The 15,959-nt window shown below is 41.3% G+C and overlaps 1 protein-coding gene across 5 annotated transcripts in view; it reads left to right on the top strand.

Annotated features, from left to right (window-relative positions):
- Nucleotides 1-15,750, top strand: part of PAPLN (papilin, proteoglycan like sulfated glycoprotein) — a 97,791-nt gene extending 82,041 nt beyond the window's left edge. For all 5 annotated transcript variants that reach the window (XM_058161951.1, XM_058161952.1, XM_058161953.1 and 2 more), the window contains 10 exons: nucleotides 232-361; nucleotides 1,641-2,274; nucleotides 2,404-2,541; nucleotides 3,311-3,435; nucleotides 3,913-4,051; nucleotides 7,028-7,165; nucleotides 10,400-10,527; nucleotides 11,802-11,910; nucleotides 12,690-12,865; nucleotides 14,816-15,750. In XM_058161951.1, the coding sequence (XP_058017934.1) occupies nucleotides 232-361; nucleotides 1,641-2,274; nucleotides 2,404-2,541; nucleotides 3,311-3,435; nucleotides 3,913-4,051; nucleotides 7,028-7,165; nucleotides 10,400-10,527; nucleotides 11,802-11,910; nucleotides 12,690-12,865; nucleotides 14,816-14,964 (1,866 nt within the window). In that variant the 3' untranslated portion in view covers nucleotides 14,965-15,750. The remainder of the gene's footprint in view (nucleotides 1-231; nucleotides 362-1,640; nucleotides 2,275-2,403; nucleotides 2,542-3,310; nucleotides 3,436-3,912; nucleotides 4,052-7,027; nucleotides 7,166-10,399; nucleotides 10,528-11,801; nucleotides 11,911-12,689; nucleotides 12,866-14,815) is intronic.
- Nucleotides 15,751-15,959: the final 209 nt, after the last annotated feature.

The following is a 15,959-nucleotide window of genomic DNA, read 5'->3' on the forward strand; positions in this document are numbered from 1 at the left end:
CGCTAAGATAGAGTAAAATATTATAAAGTGTTTTGCTGTCTTTCACAGGATGTAATGGGTTTTTTCCGTTCATCACATTAAAGTTAGCAGTGTAGCTTTTTGATATTTTATTCTGTAAATATCATAATGTAACTGAATTATGAATTGTTTCTGAGATTGATTCAGTTTAATGTGCTACATCACAAACACTGTTGAATGGCATAATCTGAGTAACACCTGGTTTTCTCTAAGACAAGCCAAGTTCTTGCCCAGCAGCTGCCGACAGAGGAATGCCGAGGTTCTATGTATGGTTGTTGCTATGACAACATTGCCTCTGCTTTAGGACCTCAAGGGGAAGGATGTCCCACAAGACTCAGCCAATGTAAGTGACATTTGGTTTTTGAAATGTAGCTTCACATTTAGTACTTTCTAGCACAATGGCAGCAACCAATGGAATCATTTTGGTGGTATTTTATATGTACAGGTAGTCTTGCTTAATGATGGTAATTGTGGCCTCCAGTTCTGTCATCAAACAACACAGTCGTAAAGCACATCACATGATTCTGTTGACTTGTGATGGCAGTTGCTGTAGTTCCAGTTGCCATTGTAGTTCCAGTTGTCAGGGCCTCTGGTGGCTCAACAGGCTAATGCAGCCTGTTATTAACAGCAACTGCCTGCAATATTGCAGGTTCAAGTCCCACCAGGCCCAAGGTTGACTCAGCCTTCCATCCTTTATAAGGTAGGTAAAATGAGGACCCAGATTGTTGGGGGGCAATAAGTTGACTTTGTATATAGAAATGGATGAAGACTATTGCCTGACATAGTGTAAGCCGCCCTGAGTTTTCGGAGAAGGGTGGGATATAAATGCAAATAAAATAAAAATAAATAAATAAAAAATAAATTGTCAGGCGAATCTTGTGTAGTCACAGCATACTCTAGTCATGTGATCACCGTGTGCAACTTCCTACTAACTTCACTGTTGAATTTGCTTGCCAGAAGATGGCAGAGAATGTCAATCACATATGCACTGCAACAGCCACAACTATGAGGAACAGTTGTTAAGTCCCCTCGTTCAGAGCCATCCTAACTTTGAATAGTTTGATGAAAAAGTGGTCACTGAATGTGGTCTACTTATGTACTATATAATCAAAAATCTGATTTAAAAAGACCTGTCAGAGTTCAACCTGAAATATATGAATATATTTATATCTGAATTCTGTTGTTTATATTTCTTGCGTAGAAAAATATTTTGTGCTTTTGTAGTAAGGTTTTGAAGAATTTGTACATTCTATGCTCTTCATAAGAAAGACTCACCAATACATTTCTGTTTTGAAATAAAACTTGTTCAGGCTCCTGGATGAAATCACTTGTATTTGTACATATCACACAATTCCCTTTTGTGTAGTATTTCCCAACCTTGGCAACTTCCCGGTGTGAGAACTTCAACTCCTAGAATTCTTATTAATGGTAATGCTAGCTGTGGAATTCTGGGATTTGAAGTCCACAAATCTGGGAACTGCCAAGTTAGGAGTTACTGCTTTAGGGGAAGCAGATTCATGCAGGCATGGGAAAAAGTACAGTATAAGAAACCAAAGAACTTGATAGAACTTGATAAATAAAAAACATACAAATGTCATTTCTCTTCCGGCTTTTGTTGCTAGCTTATCCTGTGCAGTGTCTGTTACCCAGTGCCCATGGTTCCTGCACAGATTGGACCATACGCTGGTATTTTGTAAGCGATGTTGGAAAATGCAATCGTTTTTGGTATGGAAGTTGCCATGGGAATAAGAACAACTTTGCTACTGAAGAAGAATGCATGAAAACCTGCCATGGATCAATGGGAAGAAGCTATGTGAGTCTTCACCATCATGCTGCAAATCCTAATGTCCACTCTAGTTCTCAACTGCAAGAAAGGAACACAAAGGTAAAGCCACAACAATTTGGAAGAACTATAACTCATAGAACAGGAAATGAAGGTCATACTGATAGGACTTCCTCCAATCAAGATGCCTTACCTGAATCTGAGCAAGGAATTAGCTTGCTAGAAAACCAGCCAGAAAGTTCTCATCACTCAAGAACTCTTGATGAAATAAAAAGGGACACAGTAGATCATTTGCATGGTTTGAGTGAGACTGTGATTTCCAGACACTCAGAGAAGCAGCTGACTGTGAATGGCCAGACTGCTCAACATGAGCCTGAAGAGTGGCGGAGGGAATCTGGAGCAGATGGATTAACACGGAGAAGATTTGGGTATCAAACCCCACCAGAGTCCACTTTTCAATATTCTCTGAACAGGTATGTATTTGCATTAGCACAGAAATATTGAAGATGTCTTGCTGATTTTTTAGAATCATGCTTCATACAAGTTCCTGTCTAATCCTCTATGCATATCCATTTTGGGGGAAACTGCTGCATATCTTTCAGGATCTTCTTGGATGGACCAGAATCTTCTGCAGTAGAGGCAGGCCTAGGACAAAGCATTCGTCTTCTCTGTAAAACAGACAATTCCCACTTCTCTAGAGTTGAATGGCAGAAAGACGGGCAGCCGATCTCCTATGATAGGTAGGTCTGAGCCCTGGATCCACCCCCTTACACCCTATGAATGGAACTCTGAGGTCATAGGTTTCACATTTGAAATTTGTCAGTATCTGAACCTACAACCTGTGATCATGTTATGAACTTCAGTGAGGTTTACATGCGTGTTGCCATTGCTGCATTGCAGATAATCCTAAACTTACAACAGTTGTTTAGTAACTGTTTGACATTACAATAGCACTGAAAAAAGTTACTTATGATCATTTTTCACACTTACGACTATTGCAGCACCTCCATGGCCACAAAATTCAGACACTTGGCAACAGTGTCTGGGGTTAATGTGATCCCCTTCTGGCAAGCAAAGTCAATGGAGAAGACAAGTCAAAGTCAAAGTCAATGGAGAAGACAAGATTCATTTAACAATCGTGTCACTAACTTAACAACTGCAGTGATTCACTCAAGAACGGTGGCAAGAAAGATCATAAAATGGAGCAAAACTCACTAAACAAATGTCTTGCTTTAGCAACAGAAATTTTGGGCTTAACTGTGGTCATAAATTGAGGACTAACTGTACTTCATTGTCTTCACATAACCAAAAAAAAACAACCTGCCAGTGATTCATCTTTAGCATCACCCGCTTGCTCCCATTCCCAGAGTAATTACTATTAATATGCATTTGACACCGTCAACTGAATATGTCATTCTATGTCAACTGATTCTGTCAGTGACTGTCACTGAGTTGGTGCGATTTTCAGTCTCCCATATTTGACAGTCCTTTAATCTTCTTCCCCTGCAGGCATACCTACCAGTCTGACAACTCCCTGGTGGTTAGCCATCTCAGGACTGAGGATGCTGGCATCTACACGTGCGTAATTTCAAATGGGAGGGTGGAACGCAGGCAGATCGAGCTGCTGATCAAAGGTGATTTTATTCTTTGTTACTCAAAACAGCCATGAAGCAAGAAACTGCTTGTCCTGATGTAGCCAGGGGGTCATTCTACAATTCTTTTTTCATCAATGGAAAATGATATCCTTTCCAAATTGCATCAGAGTACAAAACCCATGCTATCTTTATCCAGGGGACCGCTTTCTTGCTCTGTGGTTCCAATGCTTGGAAAGCTCTTTTTTTTAAAAAAAAAATTTGTCACAACATTATATACAAGCACATATAATGAAAGAAAACAATAGGACATGAAGAGTAGGCACTTTTGTGCACTTATGCACGCCCCTTATAGTCCTCTTAGGAATGGGATGAGGTCAATCTCCATCTTATGGGAAACTTAGTATAAGGAAAATCTTCTAGCCAAACAAACCCTGGAAAGAACCATCCCTTTGTCAGCCCCTAAAGATTTCGGAAAGTTAAATCCTGATGGCTTCTTTGTTCTATTTCTTTGTATAGAAATCCCTCAATCTACTCTCACCCAGGGAAGGAGGCATCAACTTACTCATGATCAGAATCACCAGCCCAGAGTCTTTGGCACAGGAACTAATGACAGGTGGTCACATGTTTCTTCTCTGCATCCTCAAATAACATACAGGTATATCTTTCAACTTCCCAAAGCAGCTCATGTTCCACATATTGTGCTGTGTGCTCTTTAGAGATGCATTTGGAAGCTGATCAAACAAGAGCAGGCTATTTAATCATAGTGCTATTGTATCTAATCTTAATGCTTAGAAATCAGCCCTGCATTTTCTTTACAGCTACAACATAGAATCTGGAGCAACCCTAACCTAGGTTTTTTTTTAGAAGTTTTCTTTCTTTCTTTCTTTCTTTCTTTCTTTCTTTCTTTCTTTCTTTCTTTCTTTCTTTCTCTTTCTTTCTTTCTTGTTGGCCCTGATGATCAGGCAACTGAAAGAACCTAAGGGACTTAATTTAAGCAACCGTTGATATCAAAGTGTTTTAATGAAATTATTTTATGCCTTAGGGCAGGCAGTTTTCTGTATTTTGCTTGGCTCCTTGAGGAACCTACCGTTAGAAGGAAACAATCATTAAGAAATTAATTACTGTGTTTAATAAATATTCACTGTAGAAATAAAACTATATCTGCAGGAAAGAGATTCTAGCAAAACAAGGTCTCTAATACAGACAAGCAGTCATTTAAATAGTTTATTTTCACTGATCCCTGGGCAGTTTTGTAATAAAACTCAGTGGCCTGCTTGCAGCCCAGGCTCACAAGCATCAGCAGCTCAAAATTGCTTCTTTTGCGTAGGTGGGTATCCTCTCATTAAGTACCATGAGTCACATTCTAGAATGTTGCTACACTAAAAAGAGCTAAGAAATGCTGCAGTGAGAGAGATGATGAAATTTAAGGGTTTATCTTTAGCAACTTAGTCTTTTTTAAAAAAAAAAGTGGCTCAGTATGGCAGTGGGGTTGAGTACATCATTTCAGTGACAAGGTTAACTATCAGGCCACCTTCTGTCAAGAAAGCTACCCAGACAAAAGTGTAAAAATGGAATAGGTAATCTACCATTCCCAATTCTAGTCATTGATCTCTGAAGCATCCATCTGTAGCAACCGTCATTATCAAAGGGAGTGGCAGTCATTTGTTTTACAATCATCTGCCATACGTATTCAGTTACTTTATTCTTTATTCTTGTTTACAGCATAGGAGTAAACCTCCTAACCTACTGTGTCTGGATTAATAGGCTGGCGTAGGTCCGCAGGCAGCTGCATGAGTTTGTTGAAATTCCTGCCGAAAGCATCACACACGGCCAGATAAATTATAAGGAGAACATTCTGTTACATGGGATTCTTGTGGCTAGCAGCATTATCTGGGCCTGTAGCCAAGGGAACAGTTAAGAGGGATGTATTTATACAAACCTACATTTTGTAAAGTGTTAAGAGAGAGTCGCACACTTGTTGAAGAAGAATCTCTGTAATGGTCCATTTATGTTCAAATCATGATGAAAGGAGAGAACGGCTAAAGTTCAATTACGTAATACAGATGCATTTAATTTATCAAATTTATACACCATTTTCAGCTTCTTCTGAAAGGAGATAATGTCAGGGTTAATCTAACCTCCAAGAGAAGGAAAAGCAATATTTCCAGCTTTGCCCTCTCTCCCCCAAGCTTCCTGAAATTGGGAAACAACCAGTTCCTTCTCCTCATAATTGAATTGGTCTGGGCGACTCCATTGGAGAATGCAGATCTACAAGAAACTTGGAGCCAAATCATAAATGACTCTCTAGGTTAAAATCAGAACTTTAAATTGCAGCTAAAGATTAATGTGAAGCCAATGTACAGCCAGGAATAAGATGTAATATATTCCCATCTACAACTGCTGATGAGCTTTCTGGCTGCTGCATTTTACGCAGTTGAAAATTCTGGATAGCTTCTAAATAGCCATATAAAGCCTGATACAGTACTCTAGATGTATTATGACGAGGCATGAATCACCTCAGTAAAGCTAGCTTGGTCACAACAGCAAGGCACTGGTAAAGTGGGCACAACAGCGCCTGCATTTTCTGTGTCACATGAGGAAAGTACATCTTCCTCCCCCTGTCCTTACCACTTTCTATAGAGGGACGATCGAGAGCATCCTGTCATATGGTATTACAGTCTGGTTTGGAAGCATTACTGCTTCGGACAGAAAGGCGGTGTAGAGTGGTGAGGATGGCAGAAAAGATTACTGGTAGTTCACTTCCTTCTACCCAGGACATAGGACATAAGCGATGCTTGACTAGGATCCACAGTGTGTATGTGTATAGATATATAGTTTCTTTAGAGACCAGGCAACGAAATTTCATTTTTATTGTGTGGCACTGTAATCACAGTAAAAATGAAAATAAAGATTATCTTATCTTAAAGTCCTCATGTATCAGATAAGGTTGTAACTAGTGCCACAGCCAGTGGTGGGTTTCAAATTTTTTTACTAGCGGTTCTGTGGGTGTGGCTTGGTGGGCATGGCATGGCAGGTGTGGCTTGGTGGGCGTGGCAAAAGAAGGATACTGTAAAGTCTCTATTCCCACCCCACTCCAGGGGAAGGTTACTGCAAAATCCCTATTTGCTCCCCATCAGCTGGGACTTGGGAGGCAGAGAATAGATGGGGGTGGGGCCAGTCAGAATTTTTACTACCGGTCCTCCGAACTACTCAAAATTTCCACTACCGGTTTTCCAGAACTGATCAGAACTGCTGAAACCCACCTCTGGCCACAGCCCAAGATGGGCAAAGGCTTATCTAGCCAAGGTTGCCAACTGTTGAACCAGTAGGAATCACAAATCCTTGGACAGACTGTATACTCAGCAGCTTCTTTGTCGTTCTCCACTTGTGTTCTAGGCCTCACTTCTACCATTTTATGCCCCAGCTATTTTCTCAAAAACCAGGAAGCCACCCAGAGACAGAGAGAAACTACTCTGGAATTATTATGCCTTGGGCCAGAGATATCATCTTTTGCCAATGGCAAACCTTACCATTAACAAGGAACTTTTCAGCACTTGCTGAAAAGAGTGGTTAAAATGTAAGAAGGAATTCTTATCCTTTCTTAAAAACATTTAATGCATCTACTTTGCAGGTTAAAAATGTATAAGAATGAGCCTTCAGTAGTTGATGGTAGCATTGGCGAACAAGTCAGACTGCCTTGTCGTGTAGAGGCTTCCCCCTCCTTAACCATTGAATGGCAGAAAGACGGCCGTCCTATTTCATCTGTCAGGTAAATCGTATCTTTGACAATATTACTCTCTCATTTTGTTGTCTTTCTACTAAGTGTGCAAAAGTCCAATGACTCCAATGAACTAGGTAAATTAAGTGTCTGTAAGTCTGGAGAGATTCTCAGTCATGCAGGTCATGGTTATCCCAAAGGTGCTTTTTCAGGAGGCCACTGGACTTTGGTTTTTTTTCTTTGAAGACTACTATCCTGTCAGAGCTGAAGAAGCTTCTTGGATGAGAAGCAAAATGTCTTCAAAGAAAAAAAATCAGAAAGCCCAGTTGCCTCTATGAAAAAGCACCTTTGGGACAACCATGACCTGGATGACTGAGACTCTCTACAGACTTTTAGCTATACAATTTGGGATGAACACTCTTTGAATGGTGTGGGAATTGGAATGGATTTCCAGAGGAGGGGGAAAAATTGCAGACTACAAGAACCAGGAGCACTACTTCGGTGACCCTGAGGACACAGATAAACCTCCAAATTGTTCAAAGACCCTCTAAAAGGTTGCAAATGACCAGCTCCTTGCAAAGAATATAAATCGTTCCATTCCCCACCATCCAGTCAGAGCTGAAGAAGCTTCTTGGATAAGAAGTGAAAGTTTTTTCTTTCTTCAAAGAAATAACAAGAACATCCAGTTGCCTCCTAAAAAGCACTTTTGGGATATGTGTCTGTAAATTTTCCCTTTCTGTTTTTCCTTTAGGACATTTCGTTCTCTGTATTATTCTACAGTTATGCTTTCATATTTCAGTAGGCCTTTCTTTAAGCATTTCCTATTCACCTTTTCCTGCATTTCTTTCTCCTACTTCCTTACATTTTTTTCTGGTAATCATTTCCACATAAATTTCTGTATAACCTTTTGTGGTAACCTGCTATTTTTTTCCTTGAGCTAGAAGTCTCTGTAACTGTTTAATGTACAGCAGCTGAGTTCATATAATGTGCTTAACAAAATCAGTCTGACTGTACTTGCATAGTTAACCTTAGCCTTGGCTTCTTTGTGTTACTGAATGAGTTGAGCCCATTTTGTTACACGTAGCCAGGGGTGAAATGCTCCCGGTTCAGACCGGATCACCCGATCCGGTAGCGATGGCGGCAGGTGGTTCGGAGAACTGGTAGCAAAAATCCCTGCCCCACCTCCATGCCCAGTTGAGCCACGCAATCACCAGAGGTTTTTTTAAAACTTTTAAAAGCATTTTTTCTTCGGCCGAAAAAATGCTTTTAAAAGTTAAAAAAAAAGCCTCTGATGATCGTGTGGCTCAGCTGGGATCATCAGAGGCTTTTAGAAGCATTTTTTTTACAACCTTTTCGGCTGAAGAAGTTGTAGAAAAAATGCTTTTAAAAGTCTCCTTTGGCAATCCCAGCTGAGTTGCCTGATCATCAGAGGCTTTTAAAATCATTTTTTACAACCCCTTTGGCCGAAGAGGTTATAGAAAAACTGCTTTTAAAAGTTAAAAAAAAAAAAGTTGGCCACACCCACCCAGTCACATTACCACCACCACCACCAAGCCATGCCCACAGAACCGGTAGTAACAAATTTTACATTTCACCCCTGCACGTAGCCCCTGGGTTACAACACCACTTGGAACCAGAATTTCTATAGCTAAGCAACGTGGACATAAAGTGCCATGTCACGTGAACACATTGCTTAGCAACAGCAATCCCAGTAGTCCCAGTGTCCATCGTAACCCTAGGACCATGGAGGTAATTATGTGGGAAATGAGAAGAGGCAGAAGTCCTACACAATCAAGCTGGTGGTTTCTGCCACGAGTCGAGAGGGGGGGGCCATGCATGATGCATGTGGATCATGGTGCCATAGGAAGATCAGGGTGGGTGCTGTGGGCCAGTGCCATAGGAGGCGGGTGTGCCATGGACAACTTCTATCAAGCATAGGTAGATGTGTGGGCACCACATCAGAATGCCACAGGCAGGTGCTAAGCATCACAGGTAGGCAAAAAAGAAGCACAAGTAATTTCCAACTTCCTGCCAGCTTCCCTATTGCTTTACTTGAAAGTGGGCAAAGAATGTTGGAAATTGTGAGCACAGGTCACTGTGACATTGTAATTGCAAATTGGCCATCACCGAGCTCCAACATGACCGCATGACCATGGGGATGCTGTGGCAGTCGAAACTCCCTCTTGTTTAGCATTATCATACAGTATCTTTGAACAATCACCGAACAAGCTGTTATAATCCAATCAACCACCCCTTTTTCATACCATTTATTTTCCCCCTTATACTGCCCTAGGTTTAACATATCCACACAGATGAAATAGCTCCAGCTAAAGAAGGCTGAGTAAGATGGCCTGAAATGCACCGTGTTTACAAAATAAATCTGGGAAAACCCGAACAGACAGCTTGTCCCTCCTTTATTTTCAGTGAGCTTTCCCAAACATGATTAGGGTGGATGGAACACAATATAATGTGATGATCAGTATCTAGGACTAGGCAGTTTCAAATCTTCTCTCAATCATGGCATTCTGAATTGACTTTGGGCCAGCCACTAATCCTTTGTTCATCCTCTCTCATTAAGTTCTTACTGTGTGGATAAAATAGGGAGACCCCCCTCCCACATACATCAGTTAGAAGAACCAGAAGACAGGCTATCAAAGGGATGTCCTAATTCTCCCAGAGGCTATCTCTCTATAATACATTCCTACTTCATCCATCCACGTAGAAACTCATTCATTTTAATGACTCAATATTTGTGGCCTGAAGTGATCTGGCAAAGACTGTCATTTGACAACCTGGATATCGGTTGTTCTTAAACTGCTTACAGTAGTCTTGCCTGGATGGGTACCTTGCATTGTAATTATATTCAGCTCAGTGCTTTTTGTATTTTTGACTGCTGCATATTTTAAGTAAAACAGGCAACTTATTACCGGCTGCTCAAAAAGATTAATTTTAAGAGTGGACTGATTTACACAGATGCAAAGTTAAAACCAAATACCGTTACAACTTGCATCTCCTTAAGAACCCAGCCAACTGTGGTTTACTCAGCAAACCATGGCTTAGTGCAATATAACCCAGCTACTTTTAATTGGCTTGCAGCAATTAAGCAGGACTAATGACACCTGATCCCAGAGAGATTATTAACATTTTTGAACGTTAGGCACTCATAACTTATATTCAGAATACTGTTATGTTTTGAGCCATTAGCTTCTCACAAAAAGGAGTCTGTACTCTGTGACTAAATGTATTTCCTCTTCTTCTAAAATTCATGGCAATTTTAATTTCCAGGCATAGGCAGCAACCTGATGGTGCCCTGCTAATCAGTCATCTGACAGCTGAAGATGCTGGCTTCTTTACATGCATTGCTTCTAATGGCCGGGACCAAGATCAGAAAAAAGTTCAAATTAGACCTAGAGGTAGTGGTTGTTTGGGGGGTGGGAGGGCAAGGGAGTTTTACTTCAATGTTACCCAAATATAAGAAATGAATTTGCTGCTGGTGAAAAATGTAGTCCTTTTTTTTGTTACCATTGTTAAATTAAGCTTTAGTTGCTGATTAATATATCCAGTCTGGAGAGTGTGAACTATCTCAGCATATTTCCAGCAATTGAAACCTGGTGTCAAGAAGAAATTTAGTAAAAGTTGACTATTGTGCTTAAGATTACAGAACTATCTCTACACCAGGGGTGTCAAACTTGATTTCATTGAGGCCCGCATCAGGGTTGTGTTTGACCTCTGGGGGCTGGTGGGGGGGAGTATGGCCAGGGCAGGCGTGGTCAGCTTGATGTCACTCGTGTAGGGGAAACCTGTGGTGGCCTGAGCTCTCTGCCAGTGAAAATGGGCTCCCGAACTCCGATTTCAGCTGCAATGACTTCCTGCAACCCTCTGCCAGCATAAATAGCGCTTGGGAGTGCTGCCCACGGCCCTCACGAGCTCCTTTTTCGGCTGCAACGGCCTCCTGCAACCCTCTGCCAGTGAAAACAGAGCATGGGAGGACTGCACACAGCCCGCGGGCCAGTCCTTTGCTGTTTCCAGGGTGGCCCTGCTGGCCAGCTCTAAGCAGCCCGCAGGCCGGATCTGGTCCCCGTGCCTTGAATTTGACACCCCTGCTCTATGCAGTGGCTTCACAACTCCCTTTAGCTATGAGATGGGTTTACTTTCATCAATGGTACCATCAAATAATCCGAGTGAGATATTTAGGGTTTCACATAAATTGTGCCAGGTTCAAGAAGTATAGAAAACTATTCAATACATTTTTTTTAAAAAAAAGTTTGGTGGCTATGGTTAAGATTATTCAAATTGGTTTAGGCTCCTAGTGGAAATATTGCTCTAGAAACAAGAAAGGGGACCTCTGGAAAACGCTGCTTCAGTGACTTTTGTGTGTGCGAGAGAGAATAAATGTAGGAGGGAGGTATAGTTACTGCTATGAAAACAGTTCCTACTTTTATCAGTGTAGGACAGCCATAGAGAAGTACTTAACTGTAGCTGATTGGTTACACAATGTTTCTCTGTGTTGAATTCTATTGTGCATATCACGTTGAGATTTTTCTCCCACGTAGATGGTCTTTCAGCTAGAAAGACTTAAGTTCACATGACCAGCAGGGCTATTCAATCAGAGCTGCATTTTCAGAATATAATTTGATGACCTCGGGCAAAACCTTCCTGGAATTGATGACACTCTTTTCCTGCTTAGGAGACTTGAAAATTATTGACCTGCTGCCCAGGCTTTCAGTGTCTGAAGGGGAGAATGCTCATCTTCATTGTGTTGTGACAGGCAGCAATGTAAACATAAGATGGTCAAGGTAAGAAAAAAAATCAGCTGTATTTACTTATCCCTTTAGTACTACTGTAACATGCAAGAAATTATCAAGCAATGACTATCTACTTGGAAGGTGAATTTGGATTTAGTTTTTCAAGCTCATTTGAAATAACCCTGTTTATTTAGGTGTTCCTTGGAAGATTCTGAATACTAACCCTCCGTTTATTTCCTTGCAACTGGGAGTTGGGGACAGTGTACAGCAGGGGTAGTCAACCTTTTTATATTTATTGCCCACTTTTCTATCTCTGTTAGTAGTAAAATTTTCTAACTGCCCACCGGTTCCACAGTAATGCACCATGTATCGTCATCTGCGCATGCCTCTCGCGCATCGTGGATTGGGTTTGGGGGGGCGTGCCGGCTACCAGCTCTGCTTGTCTGTTACAGCTGGGTGGTGTGTGGGGAGATGCGTGAGCTATTCTGGGACGAAGCTCTTTTGTTCGCGGTCGCACTATAGCGCCATTTAGTTTCACGTACGTAATGTGAACTAAACTTATGCGCGGACGATACAAATACTATATTTTCAGAAATTTAAATTGTCACGGGGAATTTTCTGAAAACCTAATGAAAGTGTTTTTAAATAATGCTATGAAAAATTTTTTAAAAGTCAATTAAATTTAAAAAAAGGAAAGTGCTTCAATATCGGACAAAACCCCTACCACCCACCATGAAAGCTGGAATGCCCACTAGTGGGCGGTAGGGACCAGGTTGACTACCACTGGTGTGCAGCAACTGCAAGATTGCTAATTATTTACTTCTGCTTAGAAATGGGGTTCCAGTAAGATCGGATGGTCATCGTATCCACATGTCTCAAAATGGAAGCTTGTTTCTAAATAATGTTCAGCTTGGTGATGAGGGCTCCTATACGTGCAATGCCTACAGTGGCAATCATTCGGTCAGTGCCAGTACAGATGTGAAAGTCATCAAAAGGCGGTCGGAAGGTGGGTATGCAGTTGTTTTTAAATTTCTTCTAATTTCCAGTATTGGATTTCACAGCAGCTGCAACCTTAAATGTGTGGCATGTGCTTTTCCTTCCAGGACTGGAAATGTTTTCTGTTGTAGACCCTCTGTAGAAACACAGCTGGTTGATCCTGTACATGAAGTATACCTCTGAGCTTCTTTATTTCAGAACCTCATATTATATCTGATACTCTTTAATGCAGGTATCTCCAACCTTGGCTACTTTAAGCCTGGAGGACTTCAACTCCCAGAATCCCCCAGCCGGCAAAGCTGGCTGGGGAATTCTGGGAGTTGAAATCCTCCAGGCTTAAAGTTGCCAAGGTTGGAGACCCCTGCTTTAATGAAAACGTATGTGTATAGAAGGCAGAGTTAAAAGAGAAGTATTTGCATCTGGAAGTGGTTAATGTCTCTTTGTGAAGGCAAGATGGGCACCTGCCTTCAAAGAAGCAGTAGTGTATGCGCTCTTGAAAAGGTTGTATTTCAATTTATCCGTGTTGGACAACTTCTGTCCTGTCCCCAACCTTCGCTTTTTAGGGTATATGCTTGAGAAGGTGATAGGGATCAGCTACAGCAGAGGTGTCAAACTCAAGGCCCGGGGGCTGGATCTGGCCCACGGGGCAGTTAGATCTAGCCCATGGGACTGCCCTTGAAACAGCAAAGGACGAGCCCACAATGCTTCTTCCAGCAAAAACGGGCTTCTGAGCTCCTTTTTCACTGGCAAAGGGTTGCAGGAGGCTGTGGCAGCTGAAAACAGCGCTCCAGTGTTTTTGCTGGCAGAACCCTTGGGGCGCCATAGGCGCCCCCAACAGGAGTGATGTCAAGCTGGCCACACTCACCCTGGCCATTCCCCCCACCTACAGGCTCACCGAGGTCAAACACAACCCTGATGTGGCTCTCAATGAAATAGAGTTTGACATGCCTGAGCTACAGAGCCAAAGAAGCAGATTTTTCAGTCACTCTCCATGTCTGGTCATATGAAGGGAAAAATGCTGTGATGGGTGTCTTGGATGCTTCCAGATGCTATTAATTTCTTGATGGGTATCAATACCATCAACAACAGCATCTTTATTGATTGCCTGCAGTGGTTGGGGACGCAGTTGTGCAGTGGCCCCATTTCCATTTGAGCCAGTACCAGACAGTAATTGCTAGGGGAAAACAGTTGAACCTGTAATTACTCAAAATTGCAGGGTTTGGTCCTCTTTCCTCTGGTTATCTATATGAAATCAGTTAAATTATTCATCAATGTGGGGTTTGAGTTACATATGGTAAACCCAGCCAAGGCTGGAAATGCTATGAGAATCTGGAATTGAGAGTTACTGGGTGTTGGGGCAGTATATAAATGTAATAAATTATTATTAATTGGTGCCTAAAATCTGACACTTCAATTGCCACTGCTGGTAAGGGGATTGAAATCCAGCAGCTTGCCTCTGCATGCTTTCCTCTAAAGCAGTATTTTTGCATATAATCAGAAACATGAAATCATTAATGAGACAATCCAGTCCTTGTTATTTACAAATAAATTCTATTACATTCAGATTACTTGGAAGACAATTTTAAGGTCAAAGGCTTTTAAACTATGCCAGTTTGACTTCAGGAATTACTAAGCTGTAACTGCTGTTATAGTGCAGAGCATTTATTTTCAGCCTGAAACAGCTGTTTGCCATTTAGAGAATCTCTCAGCAGAAACCAATCAATTTTCTCTCAAAATGCGTTAATGCTGATGTTGCCATTTGCTACTTTGAATGTTTGCCAAGATGTAGATTCCATTCACAGTATTTTTGCTGGAGCTGCAGCAGATAGAGAATATTTTCCACTGCATGCAGTTAAATAGCCATAATGTAAATAACAAAAAGTGAACTCTCAATTGATTATGAAAAACACTTTGTTTGGTTCTATCTGACTTTCTTTCTTGCCTTCCTTAACTCTTCTAGTGCCAGCATCCCTCCCTGTGGACACAAGCAGGGAATGTGTTGATCAACCACACCTTGCTAACTGTGATCTGATTCTACAGGCTCAGCTCTGCAACAATGAATATTATTCCAGCTTCTGCTGTGCCAGCTGTTCTCGCCGCTATGGCTGAGTCACAGGCTTGCTATCACTCTTGCAATCCTGCTCTGGAAGAAAAGCACTCATCTCCAACCTCTTTATCAAGCATACACACGGGTAGTCAATACAGCTAATGTGAGAACACAGAGAACAGTTGGCAGAAATGGTATCTCCACCTTCCTAAGCTGTATTTTGTTTTGCAAGAGAAACACCAAATCCTCTAACAGCTGGCTGACCTTTTCGTTTAAGGAAACGGAGAATTGTTCCACTAGCAAAGTTTAACAATGCAGACAAGAATCAGAAATGGGAAAGCTGCTTTAAGAGAAATCAAGGATAGCTGGCACATTTTAAATCAAACATAAAAGCTAAATTAGTGCCAGAACCAACTAAGAAAATCTGCTGACCATATTTTTTGTGGAAATTTAGTATTGACCTACAAACTTGTTTCCTGCAGTTATTTTAAATGTCCCTGCAGTTCAAATTTAAACAGTTGTAAGCAGACAATGGTTGTTTTTTTCAGCAGATACAGGAAACATTGCTGAGTTAACTACCAGCAGCAAATATCACTTAATATTTGTTGGAAATACGTCGAACTCGGAAGCATCTGAAGAGGAAAATGCATGGCAACATGGCGGGGTTTTGTATTTCAAATACTCTTAAAACAGCAAGGCTGTATTTCTTGAAGTAACTTCATTAAACAGTGATCCTCTCTTCTAATTAAACATGTATACCAATTGCATTAAGGCCTTTGAAAAAGGAAACAAAGTCTGTTGTATTGCTTTTGCATAAACAAATACAAGAGGGCTGTGCAATTTGAGAAGTGGTGTTTGTTTCTAGAATCTCACGACTGCAGTCACGCAATCCCCAAAGAGATACCACTGCATTAATGAGTCATAGACAAGTACTGAATTTGCACTCCTGTATGTTCCAAAGCACACACTGTGCAGCCCACCCCACTAGTGTACACAGCATCACAACAGAATTAATTGGTTCCTGATGCCTCAGAATTGTGGAACAGTATGCCTTACC

This window comes from Ahaetulla prasina, chromosome 1 (assembly GCF_028640845.1).
Source record: "Ahaetulla prasina isolate Xishuangbanna chromosome 1, ASM2864084v1, whole genome shotgun sequence".
Taxonomy (NCBI): Eukaryota; Metazoa; Chordata; class Lepidosauria; order Squamata; family Colubridae; genus Ahaetulla; species Ahaetulla prasina.